General features: G+C 34.6%; 1 protein-coding gene across 3 annotated transcripts in view; it reads left to right on the top strand.

The window, feature by feature from the left end:
* The window catches only part of ATG5 (autophagy related 5), a 195,572-nt gene that overhangs the window by 43,398 nt on the left and 127,521 nt on the right, over nt 1-24,653 (top strand). For all 3 annotated transcript variants that reach the window (XM_056818630.1, XM_001368079.5, XM_056818631.1), the window contains one exon: nt 818-980. In XM_056818630.1, coding sequence (XP_056674608.1) covers nt 818-980 — 163 coding nt within the window. The remainder of the gene's footprint in view (nt 1-817; nt 981-24,653) is intronic.

Raw genomic sequence — 24,653 nt, 5'->3', positions numbered from 1 at the left:
TAACCTGAGTGGAGAACAGATTGGAGTGAAGAGAGAATTGAAGAAGGGAACAAGTGAGACGACTATTGTAGTAGCCCAGGCAAGAGATAAAGGGAGCTTGATCTAGGGATGTGGCTGTTTTAAGTGTAGAAAATGCAATGGATACAAGAGATGTTGTGAAGGTAGAAATGGTAATAAGCCTCTAAAATCCTTGAGTGGCAAGGACTTGCTTTGTGGAAATTATTGGCTTTGTACACCGTAGATACTTAATAAATGTTTGTTGATTTTATTTTGATTTCTGTTTTGTCACTCATTGTTATATAGCAACTTGAAGCCTCAAATAATGCTGATTATTTTGGCATGTGCCAGGTAGCTTAAAAATTTTGGGAGATGGGTTGAAATAGTCCTTCTATTGAGCTAAAAAAAAAAATGGTTTATAACACCCTTTGTGCAAAGAGGGGGAAAAAACCCTATAGGAAATTGTGTATATTTAAAATTGCAACATGCTTTCCCCCTCCATAACACTCCATTTTTCAGATATTGGGAACTCGAGGTTGGGGGAGGGGCAGCCTTTTTAATAGCAATTTTTGTTCGTATGTTATATAGGCTTGTTTAAAATAAAAAAGGCTGTGGAATGTTTAGTTATTGTCATGTCAATCTCCAGTTAAAAATTGAGGGAATATAAATTGTTATTTAAATTTAAGCCATCTTGGGAATAAGGAGAGAAGAATGAAGGTCAGTTTTTATTGACGTGAAGATAAAACTACAATTTTCATGTTGTGATTTCACTTATATTTTATTACTTATTTTGTGGGTTTTTTTTTCCCTTATGCAATAGAGTTTTCCAGAGAAGGACCTTCTGCATTGTCCATCTAAGGATACAATTGAAGCCCATTTTATGTCTTGTATAAAAGAAGCTGATGCTTTAAAGCATAAAAGTCAAGTCATCAATGAAATGCAGAAAAAGGATCATAAACAACTCTGGATGGGATTACAAAATGGTAAATATAGCACTATATTCTTTGAAACACTTTAAAATTATTTCACTTAAATTTTTTTTCTCATTATTAAACTTAATTTAATTCAGAAGTTGAAACATAAACAAATACCCAAACCAAAAACAAAATATTCTCTCCTGAAAACAGTTAAGCAGAAAAACAACAGAAAAGAGCAGGACATTGACACCATGTAGTTTTACAGTTTACCATTTGTCAAAAGAAAGGAAGGTTGTGGGCTTTAACAACCTGATACTGTCATTGTCTATTTGATTTAACATGAATTTTATTGCCATTTAATGTTTTCTGAATTTCATAGCTGTAGTCAGTTTTATTTTGAATCTGCTTTCTTCTCTACATTAATGAACCAAACTCAAATAGTAATACAAACCATCCCTGTGGGTTACATGGTTACATATTGGTGTATCTTTGTTTTATTGTATTTTTACTTATTTTGTTAAATATTTCCTAATTAGGGGCAGCTGGGTGGCTCAGTGGATTGAGAGCCAGGCCTAGAGACGGGAGGTCCTAGGTTCAAATCTGGCTTCAGACACTTCCCAGCTGTGTAACCCTGGGCTAGTGACTTGACTCCCATTGCCTAGCCCTTACCACTCTTCTGCCTTGGAGCCAATATAAAGTATTGTCTCCAAGATGGAAGGTAAGGGTTTAAAAAAAATTTTCCTAATTAGGTTTTAATTTGGTTTGGGCAGGCCACAATATATTTAAACACCTCTGCTCTTTATCATTTTTATGACTTCATGTTTATTTGAATTTTTCATGATCTAGTGGAACAATAATACTCTCTTAGGCTTATATGTCATAATCATTTAAGCATTCTTTGATGGGTACAAATTTCTTGTCCAATTCTACCATTAATTCTGTGTATAGTTTTGTTTAAAAAAAAAAAAGCTTTTCTTCCCAGTAGCAATCTCTTTAGGTATGAATCTAATAGTGTGATTGCTGAGTTATAATTGCTGGGAACAATTTCATAACTTAACTTATAGGATTCTATGTTATTTTTCAAAATAGTTATTTCACAGCTTCTACAGAAGTGAACTAGTGTATCCCCTTCTCCACCAAAGCTAATTATTCTCTCCCCTCCCCCCCTATCTTTTGCCTCTTTATCAATTTGATAGCTATTTCTCTGGTTGTAACATACTTAATACACTTTTCCAGTTGGTTACCAATTGCATTTTTTTTTTCAAATACTGCCTGTTCATATCCTTTTACTATTTCAGTTATGGGAATGGCTCTTAATTTTAATAGAGACTATATATTTGTGTGGATATTAGATTTGTATAAAATGATTTATGTAAAAAATTTTCATCAGTCTATATTATTTCTTCTAATACATTGCTTTTATTTGTGAAAAATTATTTTTGTTTTTATATCATTGTAATAATTATTTTATCTTTTATAATTTCCTTTATAAAGTGGCCTGTTTATCTATTTGGAATTGACTATGGTATATGATAGAAGATACTTGTCTAAATTCATTTTCTGCTGAACTAAATCAAATATTCCCTGCAGATTTTGATAAATAATGAGTTCCTTCCCCCTAAAATTGTGTTCTTAAGTTCATCAAAATCAGTAGTGTTATATCCATTTGCTTCAAACTCTTACTTTTCTAATCTTTTGTTTCACCTATTTTGCTGGGTTTTTTAAAAAATCTGATAATTTGGGAAATGGCTGCTTTCACCATCACCCCTTCTTTTTATCTTTAAAAAATTCCCATTATTTCTTTTAATGTTCTTGCTTTTTTGTTCTTTATTCATTTTGATGTTATTTTATTTTATAAAATTGGCATATTAAATATAGAAATATGTTTGGATAGCATTATTTTTCATTGGATTTGCCTTACTTAGACATGAATGTCTCTCCAATATCTATTCAATTATTTAGATCTATTTATTTTTTTAATGTTTTTTCAGATCTCGCCTTCCTATTGCTACACCTTCCCAATAGAGCAACATTAAGCAAAAACCTCAGAAGTACACATAATCCAATAAAACATCTACCCACATTGATCTCATTCAAACATTTATTTTTCTGTTTTTTTATTTCTCATTCTGGGTTCTAAGTCCATCACTGCTCTGGCAGGAAGTCAGTGGTGTGATTGACTTTTATTTCTCTGGTTTGTTATTTTATTATTTTGTTTTTCATGGTTTATCATTGCATTGATCAGGGTTCTAAAGTCTTTCAAAGCTGTTTTTTTCTATAATGTCATTGTGTAAATTCAGTTGTACTAATTTCACTTGGTATCAGATCATAAAGATCTTTTCAGTTTCCTCTGAAATAATCTGTTTTGTCATTTCTTATGGCACAATGATATTCCATTACATTTATGTATCATAATATGTTTAGCTTTTCCTAAATAAATGAACATCTCCTTAGTTTCCAGTTTTGGGCTGCTGTAATTACAGAATAGACCAAATCTTTGTGCAGTTTAACCTCTAATATCTAATGTCCTATTTGTCATTTTCCTCTTTTTCATATTTGCCAGTCTAATCTCATTTTATATATTTAAAAATTGTTTTGTACTTCTATTTATCTAAGTCTGATCGTGTATCTTGCTAGGTTAACTTCCAGATATTTTATCTATTTTATTGTTTTTTGAAATGCATGTCTATTTTTATTAAATTTTTATGGTTTTTACTGGTACTATATAGAAATGTCTTATGACTAATAATTGAAAAGAAATATGCTACACATTTGCTAAATATTAGAGAATAGTGGTTTTCATTTCTTTTCATCATAAGTACTTTAGCACCTATGCAACATTAGAGAACATCCAGCAAATAAATTATTTTGTGTCTGCTCCATAACTGGCAGTATTAACAGTTTATGCAAACCAGATATTAGAAAACATTAACAAAATATACACATATATGTTTAGATGATGTTTATATATGTATAGATTTACATACATCTATGTGTGTGTATTTGTACATATATAAAAAGCTTCAGTGATTTCCCACTGTGCAGCCAAACTACCACTCTCTCTACCTCCTCTCTCCAGTCTTTGTACCTTTTCTGATGCTTTCCTCCGTCCTCCATGCCCAATGCTACTTTCTCAATGGATCCTTATCTGGTCCCCAAATAAAAGTGTTTTCTTCATCAAACTTCTTACTTCGTCTACCTCTGTCCTTTGCATTTATTTTAATTAAGTTGCCTTCTTATCTATAGTTTAAGTTTCTTTATATCTTTTTATATCTACCATGATAAAAAGACATATAACCTTTTGTCTATCTCTGTTAAAATAAGAATGTAGGGCACTTGTGAATGAGGGAAAGTCTCTTCAGACTGGTATTAGATAGATTAGATAAAGGCATGGACCTTGGAAGAGGAGCAGGGAAAAATGAAGACTAGAGTTTCTGGGAACCATTATAAATATGTAGTATAAATAAGTAAAAAGTCTTGAAATTGAATTAGAATATCATGGATCTGACATAAAGGGCAATAACACTTAAGAGAGTCTTTTAAAGAGGAACAGGCAAAATTATACAATTTCTATGTAAAGAATGCTGAAGGCATTGTAGCTATGAGACAAACTGAGCCAAGAATACAGATTTTGTTCTCGTCATTCAGAGACATGGTTGGCAGATAGAGCAGTGGACCAAGAATAATGAAATAAACATGAAATTAAGGCACCTGAATTCACATCCCAGCTCCTATACTTATACATAATACAATGGGAATATGCATGTCTCAACTCAAATACAACTTCCTCCAGAAGACATAATCTAGTTGTTAATATATGATCTTCCTACCCCTAACTTTAATTTTGTATATATTCTTTGCTTACTTACCTGCAACTAGTTTGTTTATTTTCATTAATGCAACATCCTTTAAGGCCTGAGAACATCTCACTTTTGCATTTATTTTCCCAATTCTTAATGTGCGTAGCACATTTTTGGGATATTTCATCAGTATGGGGAACTCCTAATAGTGAAATTCCTTTTCCAGAACAGATGGGCACCTTTTTTGCAGTTTACAGTTTTGATGAGTCTTGAGGCTGTTTTCTCATCTGTAAAATGGGTGTTATTATAATATACTACTTTTCTCATAAGATTGGTATGGAGAAAGTATTTGTGTGTCTTAAAAGTGTTAGAGAGATTTGAGCAGTTATAGTGATCATATAGAAGCTGATTTATCAAATATTTATTGCATTCCTTGTCTTCTGCTTGAGCTTCTCCATACTAGATTGACCAGATTCAACCTAGTCATTGCCTAATTACTTCATTACTCCTTTTTTAATCAAGAGCCCTTATCCTATTCTTTGGCTTTGGTAACTAGCATAATGTACTGGATGTAGTATGTCTTTAATAAATATTGAGTTAAGGCAGCAAGTGACCCAGTAGAGAGCTGGGCCTGAAGTCAGGAAAACCTGAGTTCAAATCCAACCTCAGACACTTAACTAGCTGTGTGTTCCAGGTTATGTCACTCAACCTGTTATTCCTCAACTGGAATGTTGTTTCCTCAACAACAGAATGAAGATAATAGCAGCATTGTTGTGAGGATCAAATGATGTATAATTATAAAGCACTTAGGATAATGCCTGGCACTCAGCAGTGCTATAGAAATGCTTTATTCTCTTTGAATTAAGTTAATTTTAGTCGGTTTTAACTTTTAAAAACTTTTTAACTAAAATTAGGTTTATTACAACATTTTGCTTGTACTCATTACTGGGATAGTTGTTGCAAAATAAGTTCTTTTTTTTTTTTGGTAAAGTTATTTTTAAAATGGGGAGAGACTAGCCTTTTAGTACCAAACTTAATTGACTCAAAGTATCTTCAGTGTTTCACTATGAGTATTCACATTTATTTGACTGTTCTTTTGAAGCCTTTACAATATAAATATGGAGAAGCTAAATTTCCCTTTTTCTTCTTTCTCATATTGGAAAGAAAAATTATATTCATCCCAGTAATAATCTAACAATACCAAAAGAAATCACCATCAATCAACAGACATTTCTTTTTTTTTTTTAATTTAATTAATTAAGAATTTTTTCCCAAGGTTACATGATTCATATTCTTTCCCTACCCTTCTCTCTCCCCCCTCCTGTAGCCAACAAGCAATTCAACAGGGTTTTACATGTATCATTGATCAAATTCTATTTCCATATTGTTAATATTTGCAATAGAGGATCACTTAGAGTCTATATCCCCAATCATATACCCATAGAACCATCTGATCAAGGAAATGTTTTTTCTTCTGTGTTTCTACTCCCACCATTCTTTCTTTGGATGTGGATTAGCATTCTTTCTCATAAGTCCCTCTGAATTGTTCTTGATCTGTTGTATTGCTCCTAGTAGAGAAGACCATTACATTCAATTGTGCCACAATGTATCTGTCTCTGTGTACAATGTTCTCCTCAACAGACATTTCTTAAGCTACTATATGTCAGACATTGTGTTTAATACTGCAGACACAAAGGCCAAACAAAACCAAATCTGCCTCGCTCCTAAGGAGCTCACAGAAAGTCAAGTGTGGGAAATAGCATGCAAAAAATTGTGTACAAACAATTATATACTGGATAAATTAGGGATAATGTCAGAGAGAAGAGTAATATTAAGCAGGACAGAGAAAGACTTCTTACAGAAGGAGAAACTTTAACTGAGGCTTGAAGAAAGACAGGGAATCTTTTATTTGGATTTATCTTTGCAGATTGAATTTTATTTATTGGGTAAGTTTTTGCTTAAAAACAAAAAATAACCAGTAACTTACATTATATGGAAAAAAGTCAGAGATCATTCTCTAACTTTCAGCTAGCTGTAAATGAAAAATTGTCATAATTATGACACAGCAGATGGTGCAGTCCTTTTGATAGGAAGGGCACCTGTCTGTAGAACATAACAACTAAATGAAAAGTTTAACATTTTTGAATACTTTCAAATGCTAATTTTAATTTCCCAGACCTTTGTGAAAGAGAAATAAGTAAAGCTTATGAAACTAAGAAAACTCTTTTAAGACATCCTGAGCTTTTCAGTGTGTTTTTATAGGTTTTCATTTTAGATCTAACGATTTTTAACCTCCCTGTGAAACATAGTTGATGACCACAAAAAAGAAAAGAAAGTACCATTTGTATTAGCAACAAGGCAGTTTATCACTACATCTGCAGGTTGGTTTTTCTATGAAACTTCAAGCAATTTTCTTAAAATTCTTCTTTTTCAGAAGCTATTTCTTTAAGTTTTATTAGAGAATTTCTTTCAGATATCATTAGTCAAGTGTGAAACTTATGTATTTTATTTTGTCTTCTATATATATAAGTGCAAAATTTAAAATTCAAACAAAAAAGATAAGCTAAGTAGGTTATTTAATTAAGCCAATATTTAATTGAGCTGCAGAATCAAAAAGACATTTAACCTTTATGGTTGTCACTAAAGGTTGTGGATAATTTTGATTTTTTTTTTTCCCGTAACAGGGAGCTCAGTCCATAATAGTGTCATTTTCATTTGAAATAAGAGCTGATTTCTAGAATAGATGACTAAATAAAAATGATTCAGAAAATGTGTTGTTTAATGTTTGTTAAGAATCATGTTTTCACAGCTATTGTAGATGTAAATATTATGGCTTCTGTTTTCTTGAAGCTTAACATTTTAAAGAGATGGGAATAAACACTTAAATCTTTGGGTTGTGGTTGAGACTTGATTTTAGATAAAGTGCTGGGAATAATAATAGACCTCATTGGTCTAATTTTAAGAATCCCCATTTTTCTTTTTGAAAAATCAGGATTCTGTTCAGTACAAAAAACATTTATTAACCATCTACTGTTGGAAGGCCTTGTGCTGAACAGGTCCCTGGGATCAGAAAATAAATAATTCTTGTGATCCAGCATTTTTCATTCTGCTGGAGGGAATTTACAGGTAAATAGATTAAATAAATATAGAAAAAATACCAAGACAGGCCTTTATGTGGAATGCAACTGCAGTTTTGATTATTAAAAATGTTGTTTAAAAAAGGGAAAAAAAAAGCACCAGTAACTTACATACCACTTCATAAGAGTATAAACACTGACACTAGAGTGGACAGGGAAGGCTTCATTTAGGAAGTGGCTTCTGTGTTATGCTTTGAAGGAAGCTTAGGAATTCTTGGAGACAGAAAGGAGTGTATTCTAAATACAGGGAACTACCTATTCAGGCACAGAGTCAGGAGATACATATGATTAATGCATGAAGTAAATAATATAAAACCCATGGAGTGGTATATTGAAATCTAATTGTAGGGTTCTAGAAAAATTATTTTGTATTTTATTTTAGAGTCAGTAGAGAGCCACTAAAGATTTATTATTGTATATCATCAGGTCTGTTTTTTTAAGAATATTACTTTTGCAGTTGTGTAGACAGGAGAGGGGAGAGAGATTGGAAACTGGGCGGTCGGTTAAGAGACTATCACAGTGGTCTAGGAGAAATAATGAGGACCTGAACTAGGACAGTGTATATGTTTTGAGTTGAGATTGAAGAAATGTTGTGTAGGTAGACTTGACAAGATTAAACAAGTTAAGTGAGTTTATGACCACTTAATAAGATTCTATGGATAGTGAGGAGTAAGGATATCCAGGGGAATTCTAAGGATGCCTGCAGAAGTAGGTAAACTTGAAGAGAGTTTTTTGTTTCTTTGTTTAAAATATGAATACCAATTAGATATGTTTGAGTTGGAGATATCCATGAGTCATTCATGTGGAGATGTCCAATAACTAGTAGGTAGTATGTTCCTGATATACAAATTTGGGAACCATCTATTTAAAGATGATAATTTCTCCCAAATAAGCTGATAAGATCACCCAGGAGAATATATAAAAGAAAAGATACATCTCAGGAAGAAAAGAAAAATAAAAAATGAGTTAGTTTTGCATTTTCTTTGTCACCTAAGATAGTATTATCTTTCATTATACCAATTTTCCAAGGGACTAGGCTTTAGTAGTTGTTATTGCTGTATATATAGCTTTTTAAAAAATCCTTTTTGTATTCCTTTTTTTGAAAGGCCTTAGCTCATTGGAAAGTTTTGTCTTCTTGATACTATTCTTATAGATATATACAACTCTTAAATTTTTTTGGTTATGGGCCTTTCCTTTTGTTTCCTTCTTGGACCTCCTCCAACTCCTTTTGCTTTTATCAAATATCCAATAACTTTTTTTTAGGCACCTACTATGTTCTAGGCACTGTGATACGAGATACAGTTAATAAAAATAAAGGCAATCCCTGACCTCAAGTACCTTACAATTTATTTATTTTTTAAATTTTATTTAATTAGATGATTTAGAATAATTTTCCATGATTACAATGGTGCATGTACCTTCCCTCCCCTCCCCCTACCCATCTCCCGTATTTGACGCACAATTCTACTGGGTTTAACATGTGCCATTGATCAAGACCCATTTCCTTATTATTAATAATTGCACTAAGGTGATCTTTTAGAGTCCACTTTCCCAGTCATAGCTTCACCAACCCATGTGATCAAGCAGTTGTTTTTCTTCTGTTTCTTTTCCCACAGTTCTTCCTCTGTATGTGGATAGTGTTCTTTCTCATATGTCCCTCAGAATTGTCCTGGATCATTGCACTGCTCTTTGCAGAGAAGTCCATTACATTTGATTTTACCACAATGTATCAGTCTCTGTGTACAATGTTCTCCTGCTTTTCTGCTCCTTTCGCTATGCATCAATTCCTGGAGGTCATTCCAGTTCCCACGAAATTCTTCCACATTATTATTCCTTTGAGCATAATATTCTATCACCAACATATACCACAATTTGTTCAGCCATTCCCCAATTGAAGGGCATCCCCTCATTTTCCAATTTTTTGCCACCACAAATTGCTCGGCTATGAATATTTTTGTACAAGTCTTTTTCCTTATTATCTCCTTGGGGTACAAACCCAGTAGTGCTATGGCTGGATCAAAGGGCAGGCAGTCTTTTAGTGCCCTTTGGGCATAGTTCCAAATTGCCTTCCAGAATGGTTGGATCAGTTCACAACTCTACCAGCAATGCATTAATGTCCCAATTTTGCCACATCTCCTCCAATCATTCATTACTTTTCTTTGCTGTTATGTTAGCCAATCTTCTAGTTGTAAGGTAATACCTCAGAGATGTTTTTGATTTGCATTTCTCTGATTATAAGAGATTTAGAACATTTTTTTGTGTGCTTATTAGTTTTTATTTCTTTATCTGAAAATTGCCTATTCATTTCCCTTGACCATTTATCAACTGGGGAGTGGCTTGATTTTTTGTACAATTGATATAGTTCTTTATAAATTTGAGTGATTAGACCTTTGTCAGAGGTTTTTGTTATAAAGATTATTTCCCAATTTGTTGCTTCCCTCCTAATTTTGACTTCATTGGTTTTGTTTGTACAAAACCTTTGTAATTTAATATAATCAAAATTATCTATTTTGCATTTTGTAATTTTTTCTAACTCTTGCTTGGTCTTAAAATCTTTCCTTTCTCAAAGATCTGACAAGTATAATATTCCGTGTTCATCTAAACCTAATCTCTCCCATACTGTTTTCCAATTTCCCAGCAGTTTTTGTCAAATAGTGGATTTTTGTCCCAAAAGCTGGAATCTTTGGGTTTATCATAGACTGTCCTACTGAGGTCATTTACCCCAAGTCTATTCCACTGATCCTCCCTTCTGTCTCTTAGCCACTCCATATGGTTTTGATGTTCACTGTTTTATAGTACAATTTAAGGTCTGGAACTGCTAGGCCACCTTCCTTCGCATTTTTTTCATTATTTCCCTTGATATTCTTGATCTTTTGTTCTCCCAAACAAACATTTTTTCCTAATCCTATAAAAAGTATTTTGGTAGTTTGATGGATTTGGCACCATATAAGTAAATTAGTTTGGGTAGGATTGTCATTTTTATTATGTTAGCTCGTCCTACCCATGAGCAATTAATGTTTTTCCAATTATTTAGATCTAGTTTTAATTGTGTGGAGAGTGTTTTGTAGTTGTGTTCATATAATTCCTGTGTTTGTCTTTGCAGATAGATTCCCAAGTACTTTATACTGTCTGTGGTGATTTTAAAGGGAATTTCTTTTTCTAACTCTTGCTGCTGGGATGAGTTGGAAGTATATAGAAATGCTGATGATTTATGTGGGTTTATTTTGTATCCTGCAACTTTGCTAAAGTTGTTGATTATTTCCACTAGCTTTTTAATTGATTCTCTTGGATTCCTTAAGTAGACCATCATATCATCTGCAAAGAGTGATAGCTTGGTCTCCTCATTGCCTATTTTAATACCTTCAATTTCTTTTTCTTCTCTAATTACTACTGCTAGTGTTTCTAGTACAATGTTAAATAATAAAGGTGATAATGGGCATCCTTGTTTCGCTCTTGATCTTATTGGGAATACTTCTAATTTATCCCCATTGCAGATGATGTTTGCTGATGGTTTTAAAAATATACTGTTTATTATTTTTAGAAAAGGCCCTTCTATTCCTATGCTTTCTAGTATTTTCAATAGGAGTGAGTGTTGTATTTTGTCAAAGACTTTTTCTTCATCTATTGATATAATCATGTGATTTTTGTTGGTTTGCTTGTTGATCTGGTCAATTATGTAAATGGTTTTCCTAATTTTGAACCATCCTTGCATTCCTGGTATAAATCCTACCTGATCATAATGAATATGATCACTTGCTAGAGTCTTTTGGCTAGTATTCTATTTAAGATTTTTGCATCTATGTTCATTAAGAAGATTGGTCTATGTGATTATTGTAACCAAGGAATAATGTTCTAAATTTACTAAATAAACTAATTCAAATGGGAAAAGAAAAAAAAAAGATTGGTCTATAGTTTTCTTTCTCTGTTTTTGATCTACCTGGCTTTGGAATCAGCACCATATTTGTACCATAAAAAGAATTTGTTAGAACTCCTTCTTTGTTTATTATGTCAAGTAGTTTTGTAAAATATTGGGATTAGTTGTTCTTTGAATGTTTCAAAGAATTCATTTGTGAATCCATCAGGCCCTGGGGATTTTTTCTTAGGGAGTTCTTTAATGGCTTGTTCAATTTCTTTTTCTGATATAGGATTATTTAAGTATTCTATTTCGTCTCCTGGTAATCTAAGCAATTTATATTTTTGTAAATATTCATCCATATCGCCTAGATTACCATATTTATTGCCATGTAATTGGGCAAAATAGTTTGTAATGATTGCCTTAATTTCCTCTTCATTCGAGGTAAGGTCTCCCTTTTCCTCTTGGATGCTGTCAATTTGGTTTTCTTCTTTCCTTTTTTTTTATTAGACTGACCAGTACTTTGTCTATTTTATTTGTTTTTTCAAAATACCAGCTTCTAGTCTTATTTATTAATTCAATAGTTCTTTTACTTTCAATTTTATTAATTTCTCCTTTAATTTTTAGGATCTCTAATTTAGTTTTCATCTGGGGATTTTTAATTTGTTCACTTTCTAATTTTTTAATTTGCATGCCCAATTCATTGACCTCTGCCCTCTCTAATTTATTAATATATATGAACTCAAGGATATAAATTTCCTCCTAGTACTGCTTTAACTGCATCCCATAGATTTTGAAAGGATATCTCTTCATTGTCATTTTCTTCAGTGAAATTATTAATTGTTTCTATGATTTGTTCTTTAACTGATTTTGGAGAATCATATTACTTAATTTCAAATTAATTTTTATTTGACTCTCCATATACCCTTATTAATTATTATTTTATTGCATTGTGGTCTGAAAAGTTTGCATTTATTATTTCTGCTCTTTTGCACTTGTTTGCAATGTTTTATGCCCTAGTACAGTGGTTCTCAACCTTTCTAATGCCATGACCCCATAGTACAGTTCCTCATGTTGCAGTGACCCCAAACCAAAAAGTTATTTTGGTGGTTACTTCAATACTGTAATTTTGCTACAGTTATTATTCGGAATGTAAATACCTGATATGCATTATGTATTCTCATTGCTACAGATTGAGAGGTTGAGAACCACTGCCCTAGTACATGGTCAATCTTTGTGAATGTACCATATGCTGCTGAAAAGAAGGTGTATTTCTTTTTGTTCCTATTTATTTTTTTACACATATCTACTAACTCTAATTTTTCTAAGATTTCATTCACTTCTATTCCTTCTTACTTATTTATTTTTTGGTTTGATTTATCTAGTTCTGTTCAAGGAAGGTTCAGGTCTCCCACTAGTATCGTTTTTCTATCTTTTTCATCCTTGAGCTCCACCAATTTCTCCTTTAAAAATTTGGATGCTTTGCCATTTGGAGACCATACATGTTGAGTACTGATATTGTCTATATTGCCTTTTATCAGGATATAATTACCTTCCTTATCTCTTTTAACTAGATCTATTTTTACTTTGGCTTTGTCAGATATCATGATTGCAACTCCTGCCTTCTTTTTCTCAGTTGATGCCCAATAGATTTTTGTGCCATCCATTTGCATATCTACCTTCCTCATGTGTGTGACAAGGAAATCACTTTAAAAGACTGATATATATTAATTTAAGGTCGCCAAGGAATTCAGCTATGTAATTCCTAAATGAAAACTCAAGTCAGCAGTCAACCTTTTGTAAAGTTTAATTACAAACAGGATGAAGAAAGGTATTAGAGATAGAGAGAGAGAGGGAGAGAGAAAGGGGAGAGAAGGGAATAGGGCTTAAATACCCCTTCTGTTTAGGCTGGGCCAAAAGGCCCAAGCCCTTAGATAGCTGGGGCAAAGAAAGGAGATCAGTCCCTATTACTCACGTGACCAAAATGGAGAAACAGTCTCAGGGGCCTCCACCTCCAGCTTCCTTCAGAGCAAGCTTCTCAGAGCACCTCTCCAACCACTCAGAGCCAAAACTCTCCAACCAACCACCTCTCAATCCTCAGACCCCTCTCTCTTTAAGCAAACCATCCAAGTTCCCTCCCCTCAGTTCTCACATCTACCAATCACTGTCCATGTCTTCCCTGTGCCAATGGTGGCTCTAGCTTAACCCAGGACCGCCCAGAGGTCTGTGGCTTTGCACATGTCTGTTGAAGGTCATATTCTCAAATAACTAAATCTTGATCCTTTGCTACAGCCCTTCCTAAATCCTGTTACCCTGAGTAGGGTAGAGATTGGAATAATTAAATTTTGACCTATGCTGCAGCCCTTCCTAAATCCTGTTAGGACTGAGTAGGGTGGAGATGGTAATTTCCAAGACCTGGTTCTGTCATTCCAAGTATCTCTATTGTATCAATTCTAAAATTAATCATGACTCAAAGAAATTCCTGTTCTATGCTTAAGCATAGGTCAAAGCTCTTTCCATTGTTCAGCAAAAGGTTTCTGTCCTAAAGTAATCTTAAGAAGGGAGGAGGAGGAACCTCCCATGCCAATGGGGTTCACATTCCAATAGAGTTCCCATTATCAATAGGAAATTTTTCAAGTATGAAATTTCCCAATGGTGAAATTTCCAACATTTATAAGTCTAAGAAATTTTAAGGTTTACATGTGTTTCTTGTAGATAACATATGGTAGGATTTTGGTTTCTGATCCACTCTGCTATTTGCTTCTGCTTTACAGGTGAATTCATCCCTTTCACATTCAAAGTTATGATTACTACCTCTGTATTTCCCAACATTTTGATTTTCTCTCCTTGTCCTGCCCTTTCCTCTTTCATTATTTCCTTCTACACCTTCTATTCTGTTTTTAATCAGTCCTCCTTAATCCTCACCCTTATTTTACTCTCCTTTCTCTCCCCCCTCCCTTCTTATTCCTCTTTTAATTTTCTTTTGGGGTCTTTTTAAGCTACCCCACACACTGTCCCTCCTTGAATTATTTCCCTCCCCACTCTCCCTTTCCACTCCCTCCCTTTTTATTCCCCTTTTGTTCTTTTAGAGTCTATTAAATTCCCTTCCCTCCTTTTCCTTCCCCCCCTTTTTTAACTCCCCTCCTCACTCCCCCCCCCCTTAGTTTTCCCCTCTCAGCTTCCCTATAGGGTAAAATAGAGTTCAATACCCCAATGGATCTAGATGCCCTTTCCTCTTGGAATTGATTCCACTGAAAATAAGGTTTGAATATTACCTTTTAGCACTCTCTTCCTCTCCTCCTTATAGTTGTATTCTTCCCCTCCCCCTTTCTTTCTTCTTTTTTTTAAAATATATGATTTTGAACCACTTAGAACCCCAATCTCTACCTATGGATAATTCTTCTAACTACTATAATAGTAAATACAATTTTTGACAGTTACAAATAACGTTTTCCTATAGGAATATAAACGATTTAACCTTATTTAAGACCCTTAGAGAACAACAACAGCAACAAAAAAAAAGATCCCTCTCTTTTTTATTTACCTTTTCATGTTTCTCTTGGTTTTTTAATTTCAATGTCAAATTTTCTGTTTAGTTCTGGTCTTTTCTTTACAAATATTTGAAAGTCTTCTATTTTGTTAAATACCCATACTTTCCCCTGGAAGTATATAGTCAGTTTTGATGGGTAGGTGATTCTTGGTTGTAGACCCAATTCTCTTGCCTTTCTGAATATCGTATTCCAAGTCTTGTGGTCCTTTAGCGTGGAGGCTGTCAGATCCTGCGTAATCCTAATTGGTGCTCCTTGACATCTGAATTGTCTCTTTCTGGCTTCTTGTAATATTTTCTCCTTAGCTTGGAAATTCTTGAATTTGGCAATCACATTTCTGGGGATTTAGTGTAGCAGGTAACCTGTGGACTCTTTCAATGTCTATTTTGCTCTCTTGTTGCATAACCTCAGGGCATTTTTCTTGGATAATTTCTTGTAGTATAGTGTCAAGGTTTCTGTTTTTTCCCAGGTTTCCAGGTAGGCTTATGATTCTCAAATTGTCTCTCTGACTTCTATTTTCAAGGTCAACCACCCTCTCAGTGAGATATTTTGTGTTGTCTTCTATTCTGTCATTTTTTTGGCTTTGCTTTATTAATTCATGCTGTCTTGTGAGATCAATGGCTTCTACTTGCCCAGTTCTAGTTTTTAATGACTGGTTTTCAGCTAAGATCTTTTGATTTTCTTTTTCATTTTGATCTATCCTGCTTTTCATGGCTTCCAGCAGGTCATTTCTGGCCTTCAGTTTGCTTATTATTTCATTTGATTTCTGGGCTTCAATTTCCAAGTGGAAGATCCTGTCTTTTAAACTGTTATTTTCTTTTTGGACTATTTCCCACTTTTCTTGCCACATCTCTTCCATTTTTCTGACAATCTCAGATTTAAAGTCTTCAAGAACTTATGACCAATTTCTATTTTTTTTTTCCTGAAGATTTGGGTGTGTTTAATTGCTGATCATTTTCTGCTGTCTCTTCTTTAGTCTGGATTTTTTTCTGCATAAAAATTATCAAGGGTCAATATTTTCTTCTTGGGTTTTTTGGTATTTGTGGATTTTAGTTACTGGGTGACCATTGCCTTGTTCCTTCTTGGTCAGATGTCCAAGTGATTAATGTGGGTGATCTTTGTATTGGGCTCTGGAGAGGTTTTTGCCCTGAGGATATTTTCCCTTAGTCCTCAGCAGTGTCCAGCTACTCTTAGGGGCAGGTCCAGCCCCCAAGAACTTAAAGATTGCCTTGCAAGAAGCCTGGGTGTGGATTGTAGGCAGGTCTCTGAATTGAACACTGGAGAGGTTTTTGCCCAGAGGCTATTTTTCTGGTCTCTGGCATTTTGCTGTGATCCTCCCCTCTCTGCCCAAGCTCTATGCCCTATCTCCACACTTCCTTAGCCTCCTGGGGTCCCTAGACTTGCTGTTCTCATGGGCAGGTCCAGCCCCCAAGAACATAAAGATTGCCTGGGAAGAGGTCTGAGTGTGGAGTGTTGGGAAGTCTCTGTACTGAGCACTGGAGAGGTTTTAGCCCAAGGCTTTTTACAGTTCTCTGTGGCCATTTGCTGTGAGCTGCCCCCTCTCCCCAGACTCTGTACCTCATCTCCATGTTTCCTCAGCCTCTCAGTGTTCTGAGTCGTTTCTCTTAGAGATAAGTCTGTGTTGAACTCAGCCAGCTTCCCTCTTAGAACTTAGAAGTTTGTCCTGTACTCGCTTGGACTCTGGAAAGGTAGGTGAAGTGGGGGAGGGGTGATGAGCTCATCCCTTGGTGGGGGAAATTTTGCCCCCTGTTAGCATGGAAATGCCCTAACTTTGCCTACCTTCTATGTTGTGTCCTACCGTGAAACTCCTTTACTCGTTTTGATTTTGGTTTTGTCTATTTGAGGCACTCTGTCTCCATCGGTGGAGAGGAAAAGAGCTCTGCTTCTACTCAGTAGCCATCTTGACCCAGATGTGAGGTAACTTACAATTTAATGGGTGGTAGACAACATACAAAAGCAGGCAGAAAAAAAGGTAGGAGAGGGGAAATACCAAAGGTGATTTGGAGGAATCTTGTTCTGGGAATTTGAAACTAATCAGTGCATCAGATGCAGAGTGGAGTGGGCCCAATAGTCCAGTTTCTTCTCTCTCTAAAGGAAGTCATTATCCTTTTAAAAGCTGATTTTATTAGAAAATTCTCACAATAGTATGCTGATTTATCTTCCTTTTTCCTCTTCCTTAGTTATTGCATTGGCTGGCCATTGAATAGGCAAAAGTGAGTAGTTGTTAAGAATATTAAGTCTTCTTGTACATTTCAACATTTTCAAAATAAATTTTCTAGGAAGACTGTACATTTTCTGATTAGCTAGCCATTTCAAATCTGATTATGGAAACTTCAGTTACCTGCAGTAGATACTCACCATCCAAGCTCCTATCTTTTTCTTCTGAGACCAATAACAGATTTCCTTGTGCCCAAGAATCATGACTATTCTGAGGATCATTTGATGCTACTATTTCTTCAAAAGATCTGAAATTCGTTGTTGTTTTTATTGGAAGACCTTTTTGTATAGTTTCAGGAGGTCTTTTTCCTTTTAAATTACATTGTTTTGTACTTCATTCTTTACTCTGGTTTTAACTACCCCTCTCCCCAATTTCCTCAGAAATGTTTTCTTCCCTTCTGTCAAGAAAGTTTACAGGATTTTTGATAAATAAGAGGCTAGAAAAACATTCCTTTAAACTTTTTTACTTTTACCTCTATCAGGAAGATCAGCAAATGTATAGTCCATATAATTGGTGACTATCTCAGGTAGGATAGCATATTCATTACAAGTTACAGAAATGGTACCCTTTATGTCTCATCTTCTTCAAGTCTTTTATGCACTCCTGTATAAACTGTAGTAGAATGTCATATTCAATATGGTCTTGAAGTCACTCCTGGATATGGCTATCCTTTCCACTTAGCCTGCCTCTTCCCACAAAGTCTGCTAGCTATTAATAATTAGTATTTAATGTAAAACCACCAGTTGTCAAATCCAACCTCTTTTGTAAGTACAAAAGCAGGACCACACTTAAATTTAAGGAAATAGCACTAAATATTAAAATATAAAACTTAAGGAGAATGTTATTTTTAAAGTCCCATGTAAGTTATAAATTATCTTTTTAGAAACATTTAAATGTTGAAATGTGTAAATGAAATCCTGTTGTCTAACTTGTCTACCAAAAATGTTCAATAGACATAGCACTTGACCTTATGTGAGTTTTATAGTTAAATTAGTAATGATTCCCTGGCTAAGTATTCAGTAATTCAATTCAGCAAACATTCCTACTATGTGAAAGACTAGAATATACTAAGACAAGAAGTACTTAAGTACTCCTTAGTACCACCTTCTACTGAAAAGTTGCATTATGTTTACAGATAAGTATCATAGAAGGTAATTTTAATAAATAATAAACTGCTAGTTCATCTGGTTGGGGGGAGGTGGGGTTGGGAATTGCTGGAGGCTTCATGAAGGAAATGAAGAGCAGCAAGGGCTAGGGTTAAGTGACTTGCCTGGGCTTATACAACTACAAAGTATTTGAGGTCATATTTGAACCCAGGTCCTCTTGCCTCCAGGCTTGGGGCTCTATCTACTTGGCTACCTAGCTGTCCCAGTGTACTATTTTCTCACCTCTGCAGAATAGTCTGTATTTTCCTTTAAGGGTAAGATCAGTGTATCCTAATGGTAGAGAGAGTATATGGATCTATGTGTATGGGTGTGTAAATAAGCAAATAGGGTTTTTTTTTTCATTCTTTCCCTTTACTTCTTTCCCCTTTTTCTATAGTGAGTTTGGTCCATTCTCTGCTTTCTCCAGATTAAAAAGTAATGGTTGGGCTGTGGATTGAGAGCCAGGCCCAGAGACGGGAGGTCCTGGGTTCATATCTGGCCTCAGACACTTCCTAGCTGTGTGACCCTGGGTGAGTCACTTATCCCCCATTGCCTGGCCCTTATGGCTCTTCTGCTTTGAAACTGATAATACTGACTCTAAGATTAAAGGTAAGGATTTTTTTTTTTAAAAGGGGGGGTAAGCACCCTTTGTGCTGTAATTGCTGACAGAAGAATTGAAGACAACAACACATAATGGATAATGGATGATAAATTAGAACATAAATTCTAGGATTTTCTAATTCCATTTTTTCCAGATTGTGCAACATTTACTGCTTTTAATCTTTTTTTAGAGAAAACTTTGAAATATTATGTAGGTTTATTATCCAGATATGAAACGGTAACTAAGTTTCTTTTTCCACCATTTTAATTATTTTTATTCTTTTGGGCATAACTTTCCTTAAAGAAATACTCTAAAACATGTAGTAAAATTTCTATTTAATCCCAAACCAAAGTGGGAGGGATACAGATAATATTTAAGGAAAAGACTCATTCTCTTTTCCTTTAAATTTCATAGTTTTATTAATATGTGGGGAAAATGTAATGTGTAAATAGGAGGAAAAGAAAAACCAAATAGAATAATCTTTCTCACACAAAGATTCACACAGGAAGGGGAGGGGAAGAAAACTCCTATAAGAAGGAGAGGAAGAGAGTTTTTACTTAAACCTTACTCTCAGGGAAATCAAATCTGAGAGGGAAGAACATCCAGATCCATTGGGATCTTGAATTCTATCTTACCCAACAAGGGTAGGGAGAAGGGAAAACCAAGGGGGGTAGGCGGTGAGGGAACACAAAAAAGGGAGGGAAGAAGAGGGGGGAGGGGGAGGGAACAAAAAGGCAGGGGCTAGAAAGGGAAACATATCAAAGGAGGGGACAAGGGGGACTAATTTAAAGTAAATCACTGGATTAAAAGGTAGAGTTGAAGAAGAAAGGTTAGAATTAGGGAAGGATATCAAAATGCCAGGGAATCCACAAGTGACAATCATAACTTTGAACGGGAATGGGATGAACTCATAAAACGTAGACGAATAGCAGAATGGATTAGAATCCAAAACCCTACCATATGTTGTCTTCAAGAAACACACATGAGGCGGGTTGACACCCACAAGGTCAGAATTAAAGGATGGAGTAAGACCTTCTGGGCCTCAACTGACAGAAAGAAGGCAGGAGTGGTAATCATGATACCTGATAAAGCCAAAGCAAAAATAGACCTGATTAAAAGGGATAGGGAAGGTAATTATATTTTGTTAAAAGGGACTTTAGATAATGAGGAAATATCACTAATCAACATGTATGCACCAAATAATATAGCACCCAAATTTCTAATGGAGAAACTAGGAGAATTGAAGGAAGAAATAGACAGTAAAACCATATTAGTGGGAGACTTGAACCAACCATTATCAAATTTAGATAAATCAAACCAAAAAATAAATAAGAAAGGTAAAAGAAGTGAATGAAATCTTAGAAAAATTAGAATTAATAGACATATGGAGAAAAATAAATAGGGACAAAAATAGGAGAAAAATAAATAGGGACACCTTCTTCTCAGCACCACATGGCACATTTACAAAGATTGACCATACACTAGGTCACAGAAACATGGCATACAAATGCAGAAAAGCAGAAATAATAAATGCGGCCTTTTCATATCACAAGGCAATAAAAATAATGATCAGTAATGGTACATGGAAAACCAAATCAAAAATTAATTGGAAATTAAATAATATGATACTCCAAAATCTTTTAGTTAGATAAGAAATCATAAAAACAATTAATAATTTCATTGAGGAAAATGACAATGGTGAGACATCCTTTCAAACCTTTTGGGATGCAGCCAAAGCAGTAATCAGAGGTAAATTCATATCCCTGAGTGCATATATCAACAGAGCAGAGATCAATGAATTGGAAATGCAAATAAAAAACCTCGAAAGCAATCAAATTAAAAACCCCCAGAAGAAAACCGAACTAGAAATCCTAAAAATTAAGGAAGAAATTAATAAAATCGAAAGTGATAGAACTATTGATTTAATAAATAAGACAAGAAGCTGGTACTTTGAAAAAACAAACAAAATAGACAAAGTACTGGTCAATCTAATTAAAAAAAGGAAAGAAGAAAAGCAAATTAACAGCATCAAAGATGAAAAGGGGGACATCACCTCCAATGAAGAGGAAATTAAGGCAATCATTAAAAATTACTTTGCCCAATTATATGCCAATAAATATGCCAATGTAGGTGATATGGACGAATATTTACAAAACTACAAACTGCCTAGACTAACAGAAGAAGAAATAGAATTCTTAAATAATCCCATATCAGAAAATGAAATCCAACAGGCCATCAAAGAACTCCCTAAAAAATCCCCAGGGCCCGATGGATTCACAAGTGAATTCTATCAAACATTCAGAGAACAGTTAATCCCAATACTATACAAACTATTTGACATAATAAGCAAAGAGGGAGTTCTACCAGACTCCTTTTATGACACAAACTTGGTACTGATTCCAAAACCAGGCAGGTCAAAAACGGAGAAAGAAAACTATAGGCCAATCTCCCTAATGAATGTAGATGCAAAAATCTTAAATAGGATACTAGCAAAAAGACTCCAGCAAGTGATCAGAAGGGTCATCCACCATGATCAAGTAGGATTTATACCAGGGATGCAGGGCTGGTTCAATATAAGGAAATCCATCCACATAATTGACCATATCAACAAGCAAACCAACAAAAATCACATGATTATTTCAATAGACGCAGAAAAAGCATTTGATAAAATACAACACCCATTCCTATTAAAAACACTAGAAAGCATAGGAATAGGAGGGTCGTTCCTAAAAATAATAAACAGTACATATCTAAAACCATCAGCTAATATCATCTGCAATGGGGATAAACTAGATGCATTCCCAGTAAGATCAGGAGTGAAACAAGGATGCCCATTATCACCTCAACTATTTGACATTGTATTAGAGACACTAGCAGTAGCAATTAGAGAAGAAAAAGAAATTGAAGGCATCAAAATAGGCAAGGAGGAGACCAAGTTATCGCTCTTTGCGGATGACATGATGGTCTACTTAAAGAATCCTAGAGATTCAACCAAAAAGCTAATTGAAATAATCAACAACTTTAGCAAAGTTGCAGGATACAAAATAAACCTGCATAAGTCATCAGCATTTCTATACATCTCCAACACAGCTCAGCAGCAAAAACTAGAAAGAGAAATCCCATTCAAAATCACCTTAGACAAAATAAAATACCTAGGAATCTATCTCCCGAGACAAACACAGGAACTATATGAACACAACTACAAAACACTCTCCACACAACTAAAACTAGACTTGAGCAATTGGAAAAACATTAACTGCTCATGGGTAGGATGAGCCAATATAGTAAAAATGACCATGCTACCCAAACTTATCTATTTAGTGCCATACCCATGGAACTTCCAAAAAATTTCTTTACTGATTTAGAAAAAAACCATAACAAAGTTCATTTGGAATAACAAAGGATCAAGGATATCCAGGGAAATAATGAAAAAAAAATACAAAGGAAGGGGGCCTTGCAGTCCCAGATCTCAAACTATATTACAAAGCAGCAGTCATCAAAACAATTTGGTACTAAGAGACAGAAAGGAGGATCCGTGGAATAGACTTGGGGCAAGTGACCTAAGCAAGACAATATATGATAAACCCAAAGATCCCAGCTTTTGGGTCAAAAATCCACTATTCGATGAAAACTGCTGGGAAAATTGGAAGACAGTATGGGAAAGATTAGGTTTGGATCAACACCTCACACCCTACACCAAGATAAATTCAAAATGGGTGAATGACTTGAACATAAAGAAGGAAACTATAAGTAAATTAGGCAAACACAGAATAGTATACATGTCAGACTTTGGGAAGGAAAAGACTTTAAAACCAAGCAAGACATAGAAAGAGTCACAAAATGTAAAATAAATAATTTCGACTACATCAAATTAAAAAGCTTTTGTACAAACAAAACCAATATAACTAAAATCAGAAGGAAAGCAACAAATTGGGAAGCAATCTTCATAAAAACCTCTGATAAAGGTCTAATTACTCAAATTTACAAAGAGCTAAATCAGTTGTACAAAAAATCAAGCCATTCTCCAATTGATAAATGGGCAAGGGACATGAACAGGCAGTTCTCAGCCAAAGAAATCAAAACTATTAATAAGCACATGAAAAAGTGCTCTACATCTCTTATAATCAAAGAGATGCAAATCAAAACAACTCTGAGGTATCACCTCACATCTAGCCGATTGGCTAACATGACAGCTATGGAAAGTAATGAATGCTGGAGGGGATGTGGCAAAGTAGGGACACTAATTCATTGCTGGTGGAGTTGTGAGTTGATCCAACCATTCTGGAGGGCAATTTGGAACTATGCCCAAAGGGCAATAGAAGACTGTCTGCCCTTTGATCCAGCCATAGCACTGCTGGGTTTGTACCCCAAAGAGATAATAAGGAAAAAGATTTGTACAAGAATATTCATAGCTGCACTCTTTGTGGTGGCCAAAAATTGGAAAATGAGGGGATGCCCTTCAATTGGGGAATGGCTGAACAAATTGTGGTATATGTTGTTGATGCAATATTATTGTGCTCAAAGGAATAATAAAGTGGAGGAATTCCATGGAGACTGGAACAACCTCCAGGAAGTGATGCAGAGTAAAAGGAGGAGAACCAGGAAAACATTGTACACAGAGACTAATACACTGTGGTACAATCGAAGGTAATGGACTTCTCCATTAGGGTCAATGCAATGTCCCAGAACAACTTGCAGGGATCTAAAAAACACCATCCACAAGCAGAGGATAAACTGTGGGAGTAAAAACACTGAGGAAAAGCAACTGCTTGACTACAGGGGCTGAGGGGAAATGACTGAGGAGAAACTCTAAATGAACACCCTAGTGCAAATACCAACAACATGGAAATGGATTCGAATCAAGAACACATGTGAAACTCAGTGGAATCATGCGTCGGCTATGGGGGTTCGGGGAGGAATAGAAAATGATCTTTATCTCTAATGAATAATGCTTGGAAATGATCAAATAAAAAAATTATTTAAAAAATTTCATAGTTTATTTTGATGACTAATAAATCCTTAGAGGGGGAAAATTATGTTTAAAAATTAGTAGTTAATTTACTATTTAGCTAAGATGGTATTAAAAGTTTTAAAGGTTTAAAGTTAAGATGATATTTGGAAGTCTAGCTTATATGATGCTTGATATATAACCTTAGACAAATTATTTCATTTATTTTATCCTTGGTTTCTCCATTTGTAAAATGAAAGAATTAGTCACTAAACATTAAGTGCCTCCTATATGCCAGATATTGGATATCTAAGATATTTTCTAGATCTAACATTTCATAATTCCATATGGTAAAAATTCTGGATAATTAATATTGGGTGAGTGCAAGGTACTGGTAAGGTACTAGACTTATTTAACAGAGAATAAATTATGTATATTAGCAAAGATTTCTTTTTTTAGGTCAACTTA

This window comes from Monodelphis domestica, chromosome 2 (assembly GCF_027887165.1).
Source record: "Monodelphis domestica isolate mMonDom1 chromosome 2, mMonDom1.pri, whole genome shotgun sequence".
Taxonomy (NCBI): Eukaryota; Metazoa; Chordata; class Mammalia; order Didelphimorphia; family Didelphidae; genus Monodelphis; species Monodelphis domestica.
The sequence above is the reverse complement of the archived record's forward strand: the minus strand, read 5'-3'. Positions and strand labels throughout refer to the sequence as shown.